The sequence below is a fragment of the Oncorhynchus mykiss genome, chromosome 14 (genome assembly GCF_013265735.2).
Source record: "Oncorhynchus mykiss isolate Arlee chromosome 14, USDA_OmykA_1.1, whole genome shotgun sequence".
In the NCBI taxonomy this organism is placed as follows: Eukaryota; Metazoa; Chordata; class Actinopteri; order Salmoniformes; family Salmonidae; genus Oncorhynchus; species Oncorhynchus mykiss.
Window position 1 is genome coordinate 18,624,550 of NC_048578.1, and position 13,265 is coordinate 18,637,814.

The 13,265-nt window shown below is 43.6% G+C and overlaps 1 protein-coding gene across 5 annotated transcripts in view; it reads right to left on the minus strand.

The window, feature by feature from the left end:
* Positions 1-13,265, minus strand: part of LOC110488940 (follistatin-related protein 5) — a 189,988-nt gene that overhangs the window by 40,170 nt on the left and 136,553 nt on the right. For 3 of the 5 annotated variants that reach the window (XM_036943078.1, XM_036943077.1, XM_036943079.1), the window contains exons 8-11: positions 11,524-11,535; positions 9,215-9,335; positions 4,177-4,338; positions 529-663 (exon numbers count right to left, since the gene is read on the minus strand). In XM_036943078.1, the coding sequence (XP_036798973.1) occupies positions 529-663; positions 4,177-4,338; positions 9,215-9,335; positions 11,524-11,535 (430 nt within the window). The remainder of the gene's footprint in view (positions 1-528; positions 664-4,176; positions 4,339-9,214; positions 9,336-11,523; positions 11,536-13,265) is intronic. The other 2 variants (XM_036943080.1, XM_036943081.1) reach the window with 1 other exon arrangement.

The window sequence follows — 13,265 nt, forward strand, 5'->3', positions numbered from 1 at the left end:
TAAGAGTTGCTGTGTTTGCATTTTTGTGCCGTTATTAGGAGAGGAGAGAATTAGCGACAACGTGGTCACAATCATTGGTTGAACATAAAAAAACAGATTTTGACATTTTGGAAAGGCCAACAATAATGACAGAGTCAATGAATGGGACTGTGTCTGATCTGAGCACGTATTTGTATCATAACTCTATGTTGACCCTTAGGGCCACCATACAATTCCTCCTAAAGCTATTTTCATTTCAATGAAAGAAAATTCTGAGTTGGAAATAAACTTAAGGATTCTACACAACACGACCATTAACATTGTACTAGAAGAGGTACCATTGGTCTCTGTAGCCTAACCACCTGAGCACTAGATAATACAGAATGTAGCTATCTCTGTTATTTCTCTAGCATAAGTTCTATTATTACTTTGGAGGTTATAAACTATTAAGAGACTGGATGAATTATTTAGTGATTTGAGCTGCATGTCTCCATTATCCCCAGTAAAGGACACACAGACAGACAGAGGGACAAAGTAGACATGACATACGGGTCTTGCGCGCTGAGTCCTCCACAAACAGAGAGGAGATGTCCTCGTCCACCCCGGCATCGTTTTTGGCAATGCAGCTGTATGCCCCCGTGTCCTCGAAGTGTACGTTGCTGATGTGCACCTCGCTTCCGTTAGCTGGTTGACACACACACACACACACACACACACACACACACACACACACACACACACACACACAGACAGACAGACAGACACGCAGGCACGTACACACATTGTCAGTAAGTGTGACACAGACAAATAAAATACCATTTGCAGTTCCTCTCTCAGCGACGCCTGGCAATTTTGATCAAAGTCACCCCTACATAACTGAGTCTAATAAGATAGGAGACAGGACAGTGAGGGGTTTTAACAGAATTGGAAGAAGTCAAAATGAGAGACTTTTAAGAGTTGTCCCATGCAGTAGGAGTCATTGTGTATTGAGTTGATCTAGTTGTCGCTAACGCTAGGGTGTCTGCACATCTGGGGAATGATTTAGGTATGACACCACTGAGAACTGATTCAGGGGTTGAACACTGGACCTGTCATTCATGCGGAAGAAAGCACTAGGAAAAGACATGAGTTATATCCAGTATACTAAACCAGGGTTTTGTTCAGTAGGTGGAAAAAGCTTTGAAATGGAGTGAAACAGAGTGGTAACAGCTGTTCAATAATTCAAATCAAATTGTATTTGTCACATGCGCCGAATACCTTATAGTGAAATGCTTACTTGCAAGCCCTTAACCAACAATGCAGTTTTAAGAAATCACTCCCCCCCCAAAAAAAAAGTAACAGATAAGAAAATTCAAGAGCAGCAGTAAGTAACAATAGCGGGGCTATATACAGGCGGTACCGGTACACAGTCAATGTGTCAATGTGTCGAGGTAATTGAGGTAATTATGTACATGCAGGTAGGGTTATTAAAGTGGCTATGCATAGATAATAACAGAGAGTAGCAGCACTGTGTGTAGGGGGGGGGGGGGGTGCAAATTGTCTGGGTAGCCATTTGATTAGCTGTTCAGGAGTCTTATGGCTTGAGGGTAGAAGCTGTTTAGAAGCTTCCTGGACCTAGACTTGGCCCTCCGGTACTGTTTGCCGTGCAGTACCAGAGAGAACAGTCTATGACTAGGGTGGCTGGAGTCTTTGACTATTTTTAGGGCCTTCCTCTGACACCGTCTGGTATAGAGGTTCTGGATGGCAGGAGCTTGGCCCCGGTGATGTACTGGGCCATACGCACTACCCCGCCTTGCGGTCGGAGGCCGAGCAGTTGCCATACCAGGAAGTAATGCAACCCATCAGCATGCTCTCGATGGTGCAGCTGTAAAACCTTTTGAAGATCTGAGGACCCATGCCAAATCTTTTCAATCTCCTAAGGGGGAATAGGTTTTGTCGTGCCCTCTTCACGACTGTCTTGGTGTGTTTGGACCATGTTAGTTTGTTGGTGATGTGGACGCCAAGGAACTTGAAAAGGAGGGGACTGAGCACGCACCCGAGGGGCCCCCGTGTTGAGGATCAGCTTGGTGGATGTGTTGTTACCTACCCTTACCACCTGGGGGCTGCCCATCAGAAAGTGTAGGATCCAGTTGCAGAGGGAGATGTTAAGTCCCAGGGTCCTTAGCTTTGAGGGCACTATGGTGTTGAACGCTGAGCTATTGTCAATGAATAGTATTCTCACATAGGTGTTCCTTTTGTCCAGGTGGGAAAGGGCAGTGTGGAGTGCAATAGAGATTGCACCATCTGTGGATCTGTTGGTGCGGTATGCAAATTGGAGTGGGTCTAGGGTTTCTGGGATAATGGTGTTGATGTGAGCCATGACCAGCCTTTCAAAGCATTTCATGGCTACAGACGGTAGTCATTTAGGCAGGTTACCTTAGTGTTCTTTGGCACAGGTGCTATGGTGGTCTGCTTGAAAAATGTTGGTATTTCAGACTCAGACAGGGAGAGGCTGAAAATGTCAGTGAAGACACTTACCAGCTGGTCAGCGCATGCTCGGAGTACACATCCTGGTAATCCGTCTGGCCCAGCGGCCTAGTGAATGTTGACTTGTTTAAAGGTCTTACTCACATCGGCTGCAGAGAGCGTGATCACACAGTCATCCAGAACAGCTGATGCTCTCATGCATGTTTCAGTGTTACTTGCCTCGAAGCGAGCATAGAAGTTATTTAGTTCATCTGGTAGGCTCATGTCACTTGGCAGCTCTCGGCTGTGCTTCCTTTTGTAGTCTGTAATAGTTTTCAAGCCCTGCCACAGCCGAAGAGTGTTGGAGCTGCTGTAGTATGATTCGATCTTAGTCCTGTATTGACGCTTTGCCTGTTTGATGGTTCGTCGGAGGGCATAGCGGGATTTCTTGTAAGCTTCCATGTTAGAGTCCCGCTCCATGAAAGCGGCAGCTCTACCTTTTAGCTCAGTGTGAATGTTGCCTGTAATCCATGGAAGAATCCAGGAACATATTCCAGTCTGTGCTTGCCAAACATTAGTTTAACATCTGCTTCATCTGACCACTTTTTTTATAGACTGAGTGATTGGTGCTTCCTGCCTTAATTTTTGCTTGTAAACAGGAATCAGGAGGATAGAGTTATGGTCAGATTTGCCAAATGGAGGGCGAGGGAGAGCTTTGTACGCATCTCTGTGTGTGGAGTAAAGGTGGTTGAGAATGTTTTTCCCTCTGGTTGCACATTTAACATGCTGATAGATATTAGGTAAAACTGATTTATGTCTTCCTGCATTAAAGTCATCGGCCACTAGGAGTGCCACTTCTGGATGAGCGTTTTCCTGTTTGCTTATGGCGGAATACAGCTCATTTAGTGCCAACCTTGCTCTGTGATGGAATGTAGACAGCTACAAAAAATACAGATGGAAACTCTCTCGGTAGACAGTGTGGTCTACAGCTTATCATGAGATACTCTACTGCAGGCGAGCAATAGCTTGAGACTTCCTTAGATATTCTGCACCAGCTGTTGTTTACATAAATGCATAGGCCCCCGCCAGTATCTTACCAGGGGCTGCTGTTCTGTCTTGCCGATAGACTGTATAACCCGACAGCTGTATGTTCTTAATGTCGTTGTTCAGCCGCGATTCGGTGAAACTTAAGATAATACAGTTTTTAATATCCTGTTGGTAGGATATATGTGCTTTCAGTTTGTCCCATTCATTTTCCAGCGATTGAAAGTTAGCTAGCAGAATGGAAGGCAAGAGCAGATTAGGCACTCGTCGCCTGATCCTCCCAAGGCACCCTGATCTTTTGCCTCAATCTCTGTTTCCTTCTCAAGCAAATCACGGGGATCGGGGCCTGGTCGGGTGTCTGCAGTATATCCCTCGCGTCAGACTCATTGAGGAAGAACTCCTCGTCCAATTTGAAGTGAATAATCCCAGTTGATGTCCAGAAGCTCTTTTCGGTCATAAAAGCCGGTAGCAGCAACATTATGTACAAAATAAGTTACGAACAACGCAAAAAAACAAACAAATTAGCATGATTGGTTGTGAGCCGATAAGACAGCAGCCCTACCCTCCGGCGCCATCAGGAATGTAATTACACAGATCTTCCATTTTGGTTGCATAACATTTTGCTTCAGTGTGCCCTACTGAACACTACTCAGATGTATGCCAGCTAGATCTGATAACCCACTTCCCCAGAAACTAGATTGTACCCACCTTGCAGGGTGAGCTGCTTAGACAGCTTGGTAGCGATGTCCATGCCATTCTTCAGCCATGCCAGTTGTGGGTTAGGGATACCCTCAGCATGGCACCGGAGACTGGCCGTCACCCCTGGCTCCCGGGCCTGGCTCTCTGGGTAGACTCGGATGACGGGAGGAACTGCATTGTGGGAAGAGGGACGAGAATAAAAGAGAGGAGATAAATGCAGGCCCACATCCTCCATTGAAATTGAAAGGGCTTTTGAGGATCGAGGCAGCCTTATTGGATGAGAAGTTTTCTTTTAGAGTGTCTGCCAAGTCCATTTAACTTCTCACTCTGCATTAACATACTATCAATAGGATCAAGTGCATTTCCAGCATACATTGAATGCCGTTAAAAACATTGGTGTGCTCAGCGAGAACCGCGCAAACCAAACAAATCTAGATCAATAAAATAGAGAACCTCGGTGGGGCTGGCCATTGATTCTGTGCAACATTTTGTCAGGCAAGGTTCATCACTTGTTGACACAGCCACAAAGTCATAAACACTGCCCATTTCTACAATCTAACTTCTGATTTTAAATCTAACCCTAACCCTAACCCTGACCCTACACCTAACCATAACCTTAATCACACTGCTAACCTTATGCCTTATCATAACCTTCAATTCTTTTTTCATACATTTTTACGTTATAGCTCCTTTGTGGATGTGTTATCTAGTCAAACCCTCAGGCAAGGGGATGGAGGAGAAGGAGCTGAAAGAAATAACAGATTTCTATAACACTTGTTTGGTAAAACTGTGTTTGACAGAAATGCCAGTAATTCCATTAAAAATAGACATCCAAAAGAGCAGTAACACCAAGGCTGCAGAGTAGAGTGCTACCCTGGCAGGCTGTCATTGGAAAGAGAAGAGGAGTGCCACTGGATGCAGAGAATACTTCCTGTTGGCTTGATTGGAGAGAGGAAGTCTTTGGCCAGCCAGGTGAGTGTGAGACTACAGGGTGGTTTGGTCCCATGGCCATCTGCTTTCCAGTAGCATTCTGGTTCCTAGAACCTAGTGCCAACAACCTGCCTCAGCTTGAAGGAAGGCCATCCAGGAATGCCAAATATGCCAACAGGAATGCCACCCAGAACACCAACGGTAACGAGCCACGTTAGGTGTTAGGTAAAGGTAGTCAGCTGACAGAGCTAACTAACATTGAGTTTAAAATATTGTTTGACTTTATATATCAAGCATCATAAAAAGTTACTTTTGTAGGTGTATGCTATGCAAGCAAGTATGTAATTTGTTCAGGTATCAGAGGTGATTCAACATTTTATTGAACTGGGACCTCGGTTCAATTCCCACCGGTTACACTGATAGCAAGTAATTAGGAGACCATTTAAGAGGTCATGCTGTCTTTAGACAGGGAAGACCTTTAAACTGCACTGTTCTACTCCCAATGGATATTCTACAGTCAGCATGCCTTGTATAAGAGACCCTAAGGTCTTATTAAAACATACATGTATTTCTCTATTAATTTCTTATTTTTCATGAAAGTAAAACATTTCACAAATATTCCTCTTTGGTGCTCCTCCCCCTTCTCCCAAAAATCTTTCTGCTGTGCATGCATTTGTAAACACACTTTTTGCTCCTGTTCGAATCACCATTTCCTTTAGCCCCAGACAGGCACGAATTGCTAGGAAATATAGTCAGTAAGATTTTTCCACTCAAATCTAGATTCCGACAGGATTGGAGCCTGATGTCTGCCTAGGAGAGACAAGAGACATAGTTATAGGACGATGGGACACAGCACCATCATAAATATCCCCTGCTGTCAATCACACAGCAAGCCTCCCCTCTGCACTGGTTGGTTGCAAAGGAAGTGTTTGTGTCACACTCACACATAGGCACACACACAATCACGCATCACAAACAGACACACAAACACACCTCTCCCACAAACACACACACACACAGCCCTTCAGGGAGACAGCCTCGCCATCATGCTCGAGGATGGTTTCAGATTGACTCTTAGCCCCTTTGAGACCTCTGTCCTCTCTATGTGTTGCATCTCAAGTATCACCACCAAGGCAAGCCCCATTATAGGTGCCCACAAAGTTCTCTGACCACCCACCATGGAGAAAGCTTTTTTCTTGGCCCAGACTCATCTCTGAGAAGTGATTACTCTTTCAGCAGGCCTGTTCTCACCGCTAGCTCTGAGCCACCCATAGAGGGTTCCAAACACCAGTGAGCGGGAACCAGACACAGATGCCCCACAGCCCTAGAGACAATGGTGAACACGAATGTGAAAGACGACTTTATGAAATCGAGGGATTCTTTGTGAATACGTATACAAGTTAGACCATGAACATCCCGGGCACAAGAGTAATGTTCATGTGGCTTATTTCACTAATTGGCACCGCCATTCCTCAGTGCTTCTTTATTAACTTGCCTGTAAATTCTGTGATACTAATCAATGGAATAATATGTAGAAAGTCTGAAGAGGGAAGATTTGGTTGAGTAATCTGGCTGAAAGCAGTTGTTTTGCTTTACCGTTATGGATCATAAGCATTCGACCATGATGAATGCATTGCTTACAGCTAAAGTTTTCCCACGTTATATTCTCCCTCCCTTGTATATATTATAACACATTTCTATATAATATAAAGCAGTGGTTATCAAAGTACGTATTACCAGTTAAAGGGGGATGTTGTGGCGCATAATTGAGAGAAAGCCCATCAGTGAACACCGATGGCTGTTCACACAAAAAACGGACTTCCCCCCCCCATCCATTTCCGAAATCAATTGCCAGGCAGCATTTCCCTGGGCCAGGCAAAAACAAATTTGACCAATTAAAGTGAGACATTACCATTAACTATACCGTGAGTGATACAGTTGAAGTCGGAAGATTTCATACACCTTAGCCGAATACAAACTCAAATACAAACTTTAAACTCAGTTTTTCCCAATTCCTGACATTTAATCCCAGTAAAAATGCCCTGTCTTAGGTCAGTTAGGATCACCATTTTATTTAAGAATGTGAAATGTCAGAATAATAGCAGACAGAATTATTTATTTCAGCTTTTATTTCTTTCACCACATTCCCAATGGGTCAGAAGTTTACATACACTCAATTAGTATTTGGTAGCATTGCAGTTAAATTGTATATCTTGGGTCAAACGTTTCGGGTAGTCTTCCACAAGATTCCCACAATAAGTTGGGTGAATGTTGTCCCATTCCTCCCGACAGAGCTGGTGTAATTGAGTCGTGTTTGTAGGCCTCCTTGTTTGCACACGCTTTTTCAGTTCTGCCCACACATTTTCTATAGTATTGAGGTAAGGGCTTTGTGATGGCCACTCCAATACCTTGACTTTTTTGTCCTTAAGCCATTTTGACACAACTTTGGAAGTATGCTTGGGGTCATTGTCCTTTTGGAAGACCCATTTGCGACCAAGCTTTAACTTCCTGACTGATGTTTTGAGATGTTGCTTCAATACATCCACATAATTTTCCTACCTCATGATGCCATCTATTTTGTGATGTGCACCAGTCCCTCCTGCAGCAAAGCACCCCACAACATGATGCTGCCACCCCCGTGCTTCATGGTTGGGATGGTGTTCTTCGGCTCCAAACATAATGATGGTCATTATGGCCAAACAGTTCTATTTTTGTTTCATCAGAACAGAGGAAATTTCTCCAAAAAAGTATGATCTTTGTCCCCATGTGCAGTTGCAAACCATAGTCTGGCTTTTTTATGGCGGTTTTGGAACAGTGGCTTCTTCCTTGCTGAGTGGCCTTTCAGGTTATGTTGATATAGAACTCGTTTTTAAAGTGGATATAGATACTTTTGTACCTGTTTCCTCCAGCATCTTCACAAGGTCCTTTGCTGTTGTTCTGGGATTGATTTGCACTTTTCGCACCAAAGTGTGTTCATCTCTAGGAGACAGAACACATCTTCTTCCTGAGCAGTATGACGGCTGCGTGGTCCCATGGTGTTTATACTTGTACTTGCGTACTATTGTTTGTACAGACGTGGTACCTTCAGGAATTTGGAAATTGCTCCCAAGGATGAACCAGACTTGTGGAGGTCAAAATTTGTTTTTCCGAGGTCTTGGTTGATTTATTTTGATTTTGCCATGATGTCAAGCAAAGAGGCACTGAGTTTGAAGGTTTGCCTTGAAATACATCCACAGATACACTTCAAATTGACCCTATTGATGTCAATTAGCCTATCAGAAGCTTCTAAATCCATTACATTGTTTTATGGAATTTTCCAAGCTGTTTAAAGGCACAGTCAACTTAGTGTATGTAAACTTCTGACCCACTGGAATTGTGATGCAGTGAATTATAAGTGAAATAATCTGTCTGTAAACAACTGTTGGAAAAATTACTTGTGTCATACACAAAGTGGATATCCTAATCGACTTGCCAAAACTATAGTTTGTTAACAAGAAATTTGTGGAGTGGTTAAAAAATGAGTTTAATGACTCCAACCTAAGTGTATGTAAACTTCCGACTTCAACTATATGTGCTTTAAAGTCATCATTAATGGAAACTGTCTCTTTGCAACTGAAGGTCAAACGAAATTCGCCGGCAGTGAGTGTTTTTAGACAGCAGCAAACGTCATATTTTTCTGCGTGCCTAAACTCATGTCTCTAATATGAAAATGTCATTGACAAGACATGGTTTCTTTTCCAATTAGAAATAAACTCAATTCAAAACTACAGTAGCACTTGACAGCATTTCCACACAACTAAGGTGTATTTGATTGGCTAAATCTGACTGATTGATAATCCTGAAAGATAGGAAAGAGGTTTGATCACTCTGACAGATTTATCAATCTCACACTCTCAACAATCTAATGTTGCGTTCCCAGTTCCAAGCTCTGTAAGCAGAGCAGAGCATTTCAGCTCGCCTGTCTCTATACTGACGGTGGCCTGTCAGAGTAGCCGGGTGCACCCTCAGGTGGGATTTAGCAGCATTTGGCAACGAAAATACTTTGGGTTTGACTCAGTAGAGACAGGAAGTGTGAGAGTGACCATTCTGTTCCCGCAGAGCGGCAGTGGCTGCTTACCGTTCACCTGAAGCATGTGCGTCTGCGAGAGCTGCTCGTACCCGTCGGCATGGCAGCTGTAGTTCCCCATATGGGTGGTGGTCACCTTGGTGACATACAATGAGCCTTCATCTCCGAAATCCTGCAGTAGAAGAAAGAGGAATGCCACAATGACTGTGTAAGACAAAAACTCATGGGTTCAAAATGTAATTCACACCATCATGAATAACTATGGGTGCTCGGATCAGAAAATGAAAATGTTTTGTGAATGTGCACAATGTGCTTAGGCAATATGGCTGTATGTCAGCAGAGAAAATTGATGTTTTATTGGAACTTTTGTAAAGCAGTAAAATAACTTGGACAAGGAGATCAATAAAGGCAGACCGTGACACACATTTCTATCCGTTTCAGTCAAAGACGAGCATTTGTTCGCTTGTCAAGAATTATCTTACAATTATTGTTTTTTGTATGCATGGTACCATAGAGCAAAACAAATCAATCCTTGGTCCTTAATGACACTTTAACATTTATATGTATTATCTTATTTTTTATTTTTTATATATTTAAAAAAAAATGTTTTACCCCCAATTTCATGGTATCCAATTGTTAGTAATTATTATCTTGTGTCATCGCTACAACTACCGTATGGGCTCAGGAGAGACGAAGGTCGAAAGCCATGCGTACCCCCGAAACACAACCCAACCAAGTTGCACTGCTTCTTAACACTGAAGCCAGCCGGACCAATGTATCGGAGGAAACACCGTGCACCTGGCGACCTTGTGCACTGCACTTGGCCTGCCACAGGAGTCGCTGGCCCCGAAAAAATACATTTTTAACTAGGAAACAACTTTAGGGCTGAAATTCAGGTTAAAGCAAGTCTGTCAGTAATTACATTCAAATGCCATTTTGAGTAATCACTGAAATGAGCAAGATGAGAGGATGTTCCATTTTGTGAACAGGCATGCACCACAAAAACTATGTTCTCCAGTATAAAAGCACAGGCAACTTTATCTGTGAGGTTACCAAGGTCACGAAGAGCAACTAAAACCAATTTAATGAATGTTGTGTCATGATTGCAGCCATTACACTGAAAGAATCCCCAAAGTTAATGAATCCATACACTGTGTTCAAGTAGTGCAACTATCTAGAAATAACTAAAATTAACTTCCTCATTAGACGCCTACTAACGTTCACACTTTCCAAGGTAATTTGCTATTTCTCCTGGGAGTATTTCTTCGTTCAGTTCGTTGATTAACATCTATTCATTCTAATTTGATCAGGACGCTTTCGCAGCTGAAAACCCAGACAGACCTGAAGAAAGATAGCAAATCTTTTAAGTGTTTCTTGTCATAATCCAATTAGAATTCTAATCACGTCTGATGGCATTGTTCAGGTCTCAGAGTCAATACATGTCCTCGCTTACATACACCTGCTAGACTGCTGTAAAGCATGGGCATGGGCCACCATGTTTGTCAGGTACAACCTCTATGATCAGATAAACAGTGTTCAGGGGTGGGATACTGAGGCTCAGGCTGTACCGGATCATCAGACCTTCGCTGTGTGAGGGGAATTGATGGCGCGTTTTGGCCCCTCGGCGACGAGCATATTGTGTCACCCTTTTAAATGAAAAATGAATGAGGGGAGAAATGAAACTCGGAGGGGTGGAACGAGAAGCACTGGAGGCGATCAAATCCCCCACTCCTCTACCCCTCGTTCCCACTCCACCACCCCTCCTTCCCTCTCCACTCCTCCACCACCAATGCTTTCCCCTCCACTCCTTTACCACCTCCCCTTCCTTATCCTCCACCCTCCTCCCCCCTCCACTCCTCCTCCACTTCTCCTTCCCTCTCCACCACCCCTCCTTCCCCCTCCACTCCACCTTCCCCCTCCACTCCTCCTTCACCCCTCCATCCCTCTCCTCCTTCACCCCTCATCCCCCCTCCTTTCCTCCTCCACTCCTCCTTCCCCCTCCACCACCCCTCCTTCCCTCTCCACTCCTCCACCCCTCCTTCCCCCTCAAGTCCTCCTCCACTTCTTCTTCCCCCCCCTCCACCCCCCCCTCTTCCACCCTCCTTCCCCCTACTCCACCTATTCTTCCCCCTCCTCCACCCCTCCCCCCACCCCTCTTTCACCCCTCTACTCCTCCACCACCCCTCTACTCCTCCTCCACCCCTACTTCCTCCTCCTCCACCCCTCCTCCAGACCACCCCTCCTCAAGGTCTGGTGTATCCGCCACAGAGTGATGTCAGAATTCATTAGCTTTGTGGCCTTTTTATTGTGGATGACATAGTAGACAATTATGTGGTGATTTCAGTTCTGATAAAACCTACCTGTGTCGGAATCTGCTGGGGGGAAAGAACACAATCGAAATATTTGGATGTTAGTTGAAATGCAACATCGAAAACAGGCAAAAGCACCTATCTTTCCACCATGTAACACTATACATCATATAGCTTAATTGATTCATCATTTTTTTGTATCAGTTGATGGATATTAATTATTTACAGAGGACAGAGTTACAAAAGTCTTAAAGCTCAACATATACATGAGGTTAATGCCTAGATTCAATCAGATCAAGCCTTAACAGGCGATAGCTGACACCCGCATAGCGGATGTTTTGGTGGTGTCGGAGGTGGAACTGCGTTGGAGCCATCAAATCGGTGAGTAGCTGTTCTTGCGATCATTGTTACTAAGCTGCAGCCGCCCCACTCAGAACGAGAAAGTGTAGGCTATATAGAAATAACGACACTCAAATAAAAAAATATTCAACTACATAATTAGGATTTCTATCAACCTAATCGAGGTGCATATTGCATCTCACACTCCAGTGTTCAACTTGTAAACAAGGCTGCATGGGATTGACTGTGTGGTAATGTCGCCAATGGCAATATCCGCTTAAGGTATAGTTCCTGGAGCCACTTGTGGATTGGACAGCTCTAACGCAGTTCCCCCTCCGACACCATCAAAACGACCTCTATGCGGATGTTGGCTAAAGCATATCTGATTGAATAGAGCCCTAAAATGCTAGCTGCTATACCCCACTCAGTACACTGAGAGATAAAACGCAATACCCATAAACACTTGGTCAGTGTACATACTGTACATACATACAGTACCAGTCAAAAGTTAGGACAAATCTACCTAGGTTTTTTCTTTATTTATGCTATTTTCTACATTGTAGAATAATTGTGAAGACAACACAACTATGAAATAACACATATGGAATCATGTAGTAACCAAAAACAGTGTTAAACAAATAAAAAATATATTTTAAATTTGAGATTCTTCAAAGTAGCCACCCTTTGCCTTGATGATAGCTTTGCACACTCTTGGGATTCTCTCAACCAGCTTCATGAGGTAGTCACCTGGAATGCTTTTCCAACAGTCTTGAAGGAGTTCCCACATATGCTGAGCACTTGTTGGCTGCTTTCCCTTCACTCTGCCGTCCAACTCATCTCAAACCATCTCAAGTCAAAAACTGCACAATCCAGATGTGTAAAACTCGTAGAGACTTGAGACTCACGCTGTAATTTCTCCCAAAGGTGTTTCTAACATGTATTGACTCAGGGAGCTGAATACCTATTCAATGACAATAATTTAGTAATTTAAGTTCTATTAATCTTTTTTTAAATAAAAATAAAAAATCCACTTTGACCTTAGAGTATTTTGTGTAGATTGTTGACAGAAAATGAAAATGAAATCAATTTGTAACACAATAAAATGTGAAGAAATACAAGGGGTCTGCACACTTTTGGAAGGCACTGTATCTACCATATACAGAGGCCAAATGACATCAAAGTCGACCTAACTTGACCTGACATGGCCTCGCTTGTACTCTGTTCCTTTACTTTACTCAAGAGTTAAATCTAGCTCTCTCACTTTAATCCAACTTGGCATAAGCTGGTTTCAACGCATTCCCATGTCAGCAATGCCACGCTTGATGTACAAAATTATGAATAGCTTATTGTAGAGAAGACTGGGGGACAAAATGGCAGTGGTTTCACATGCAAGTCATCAAAAACCTCGGGGAGAAGGCGATGGCCCAAAATAAATGGAGGATCGTAAGAAGCTG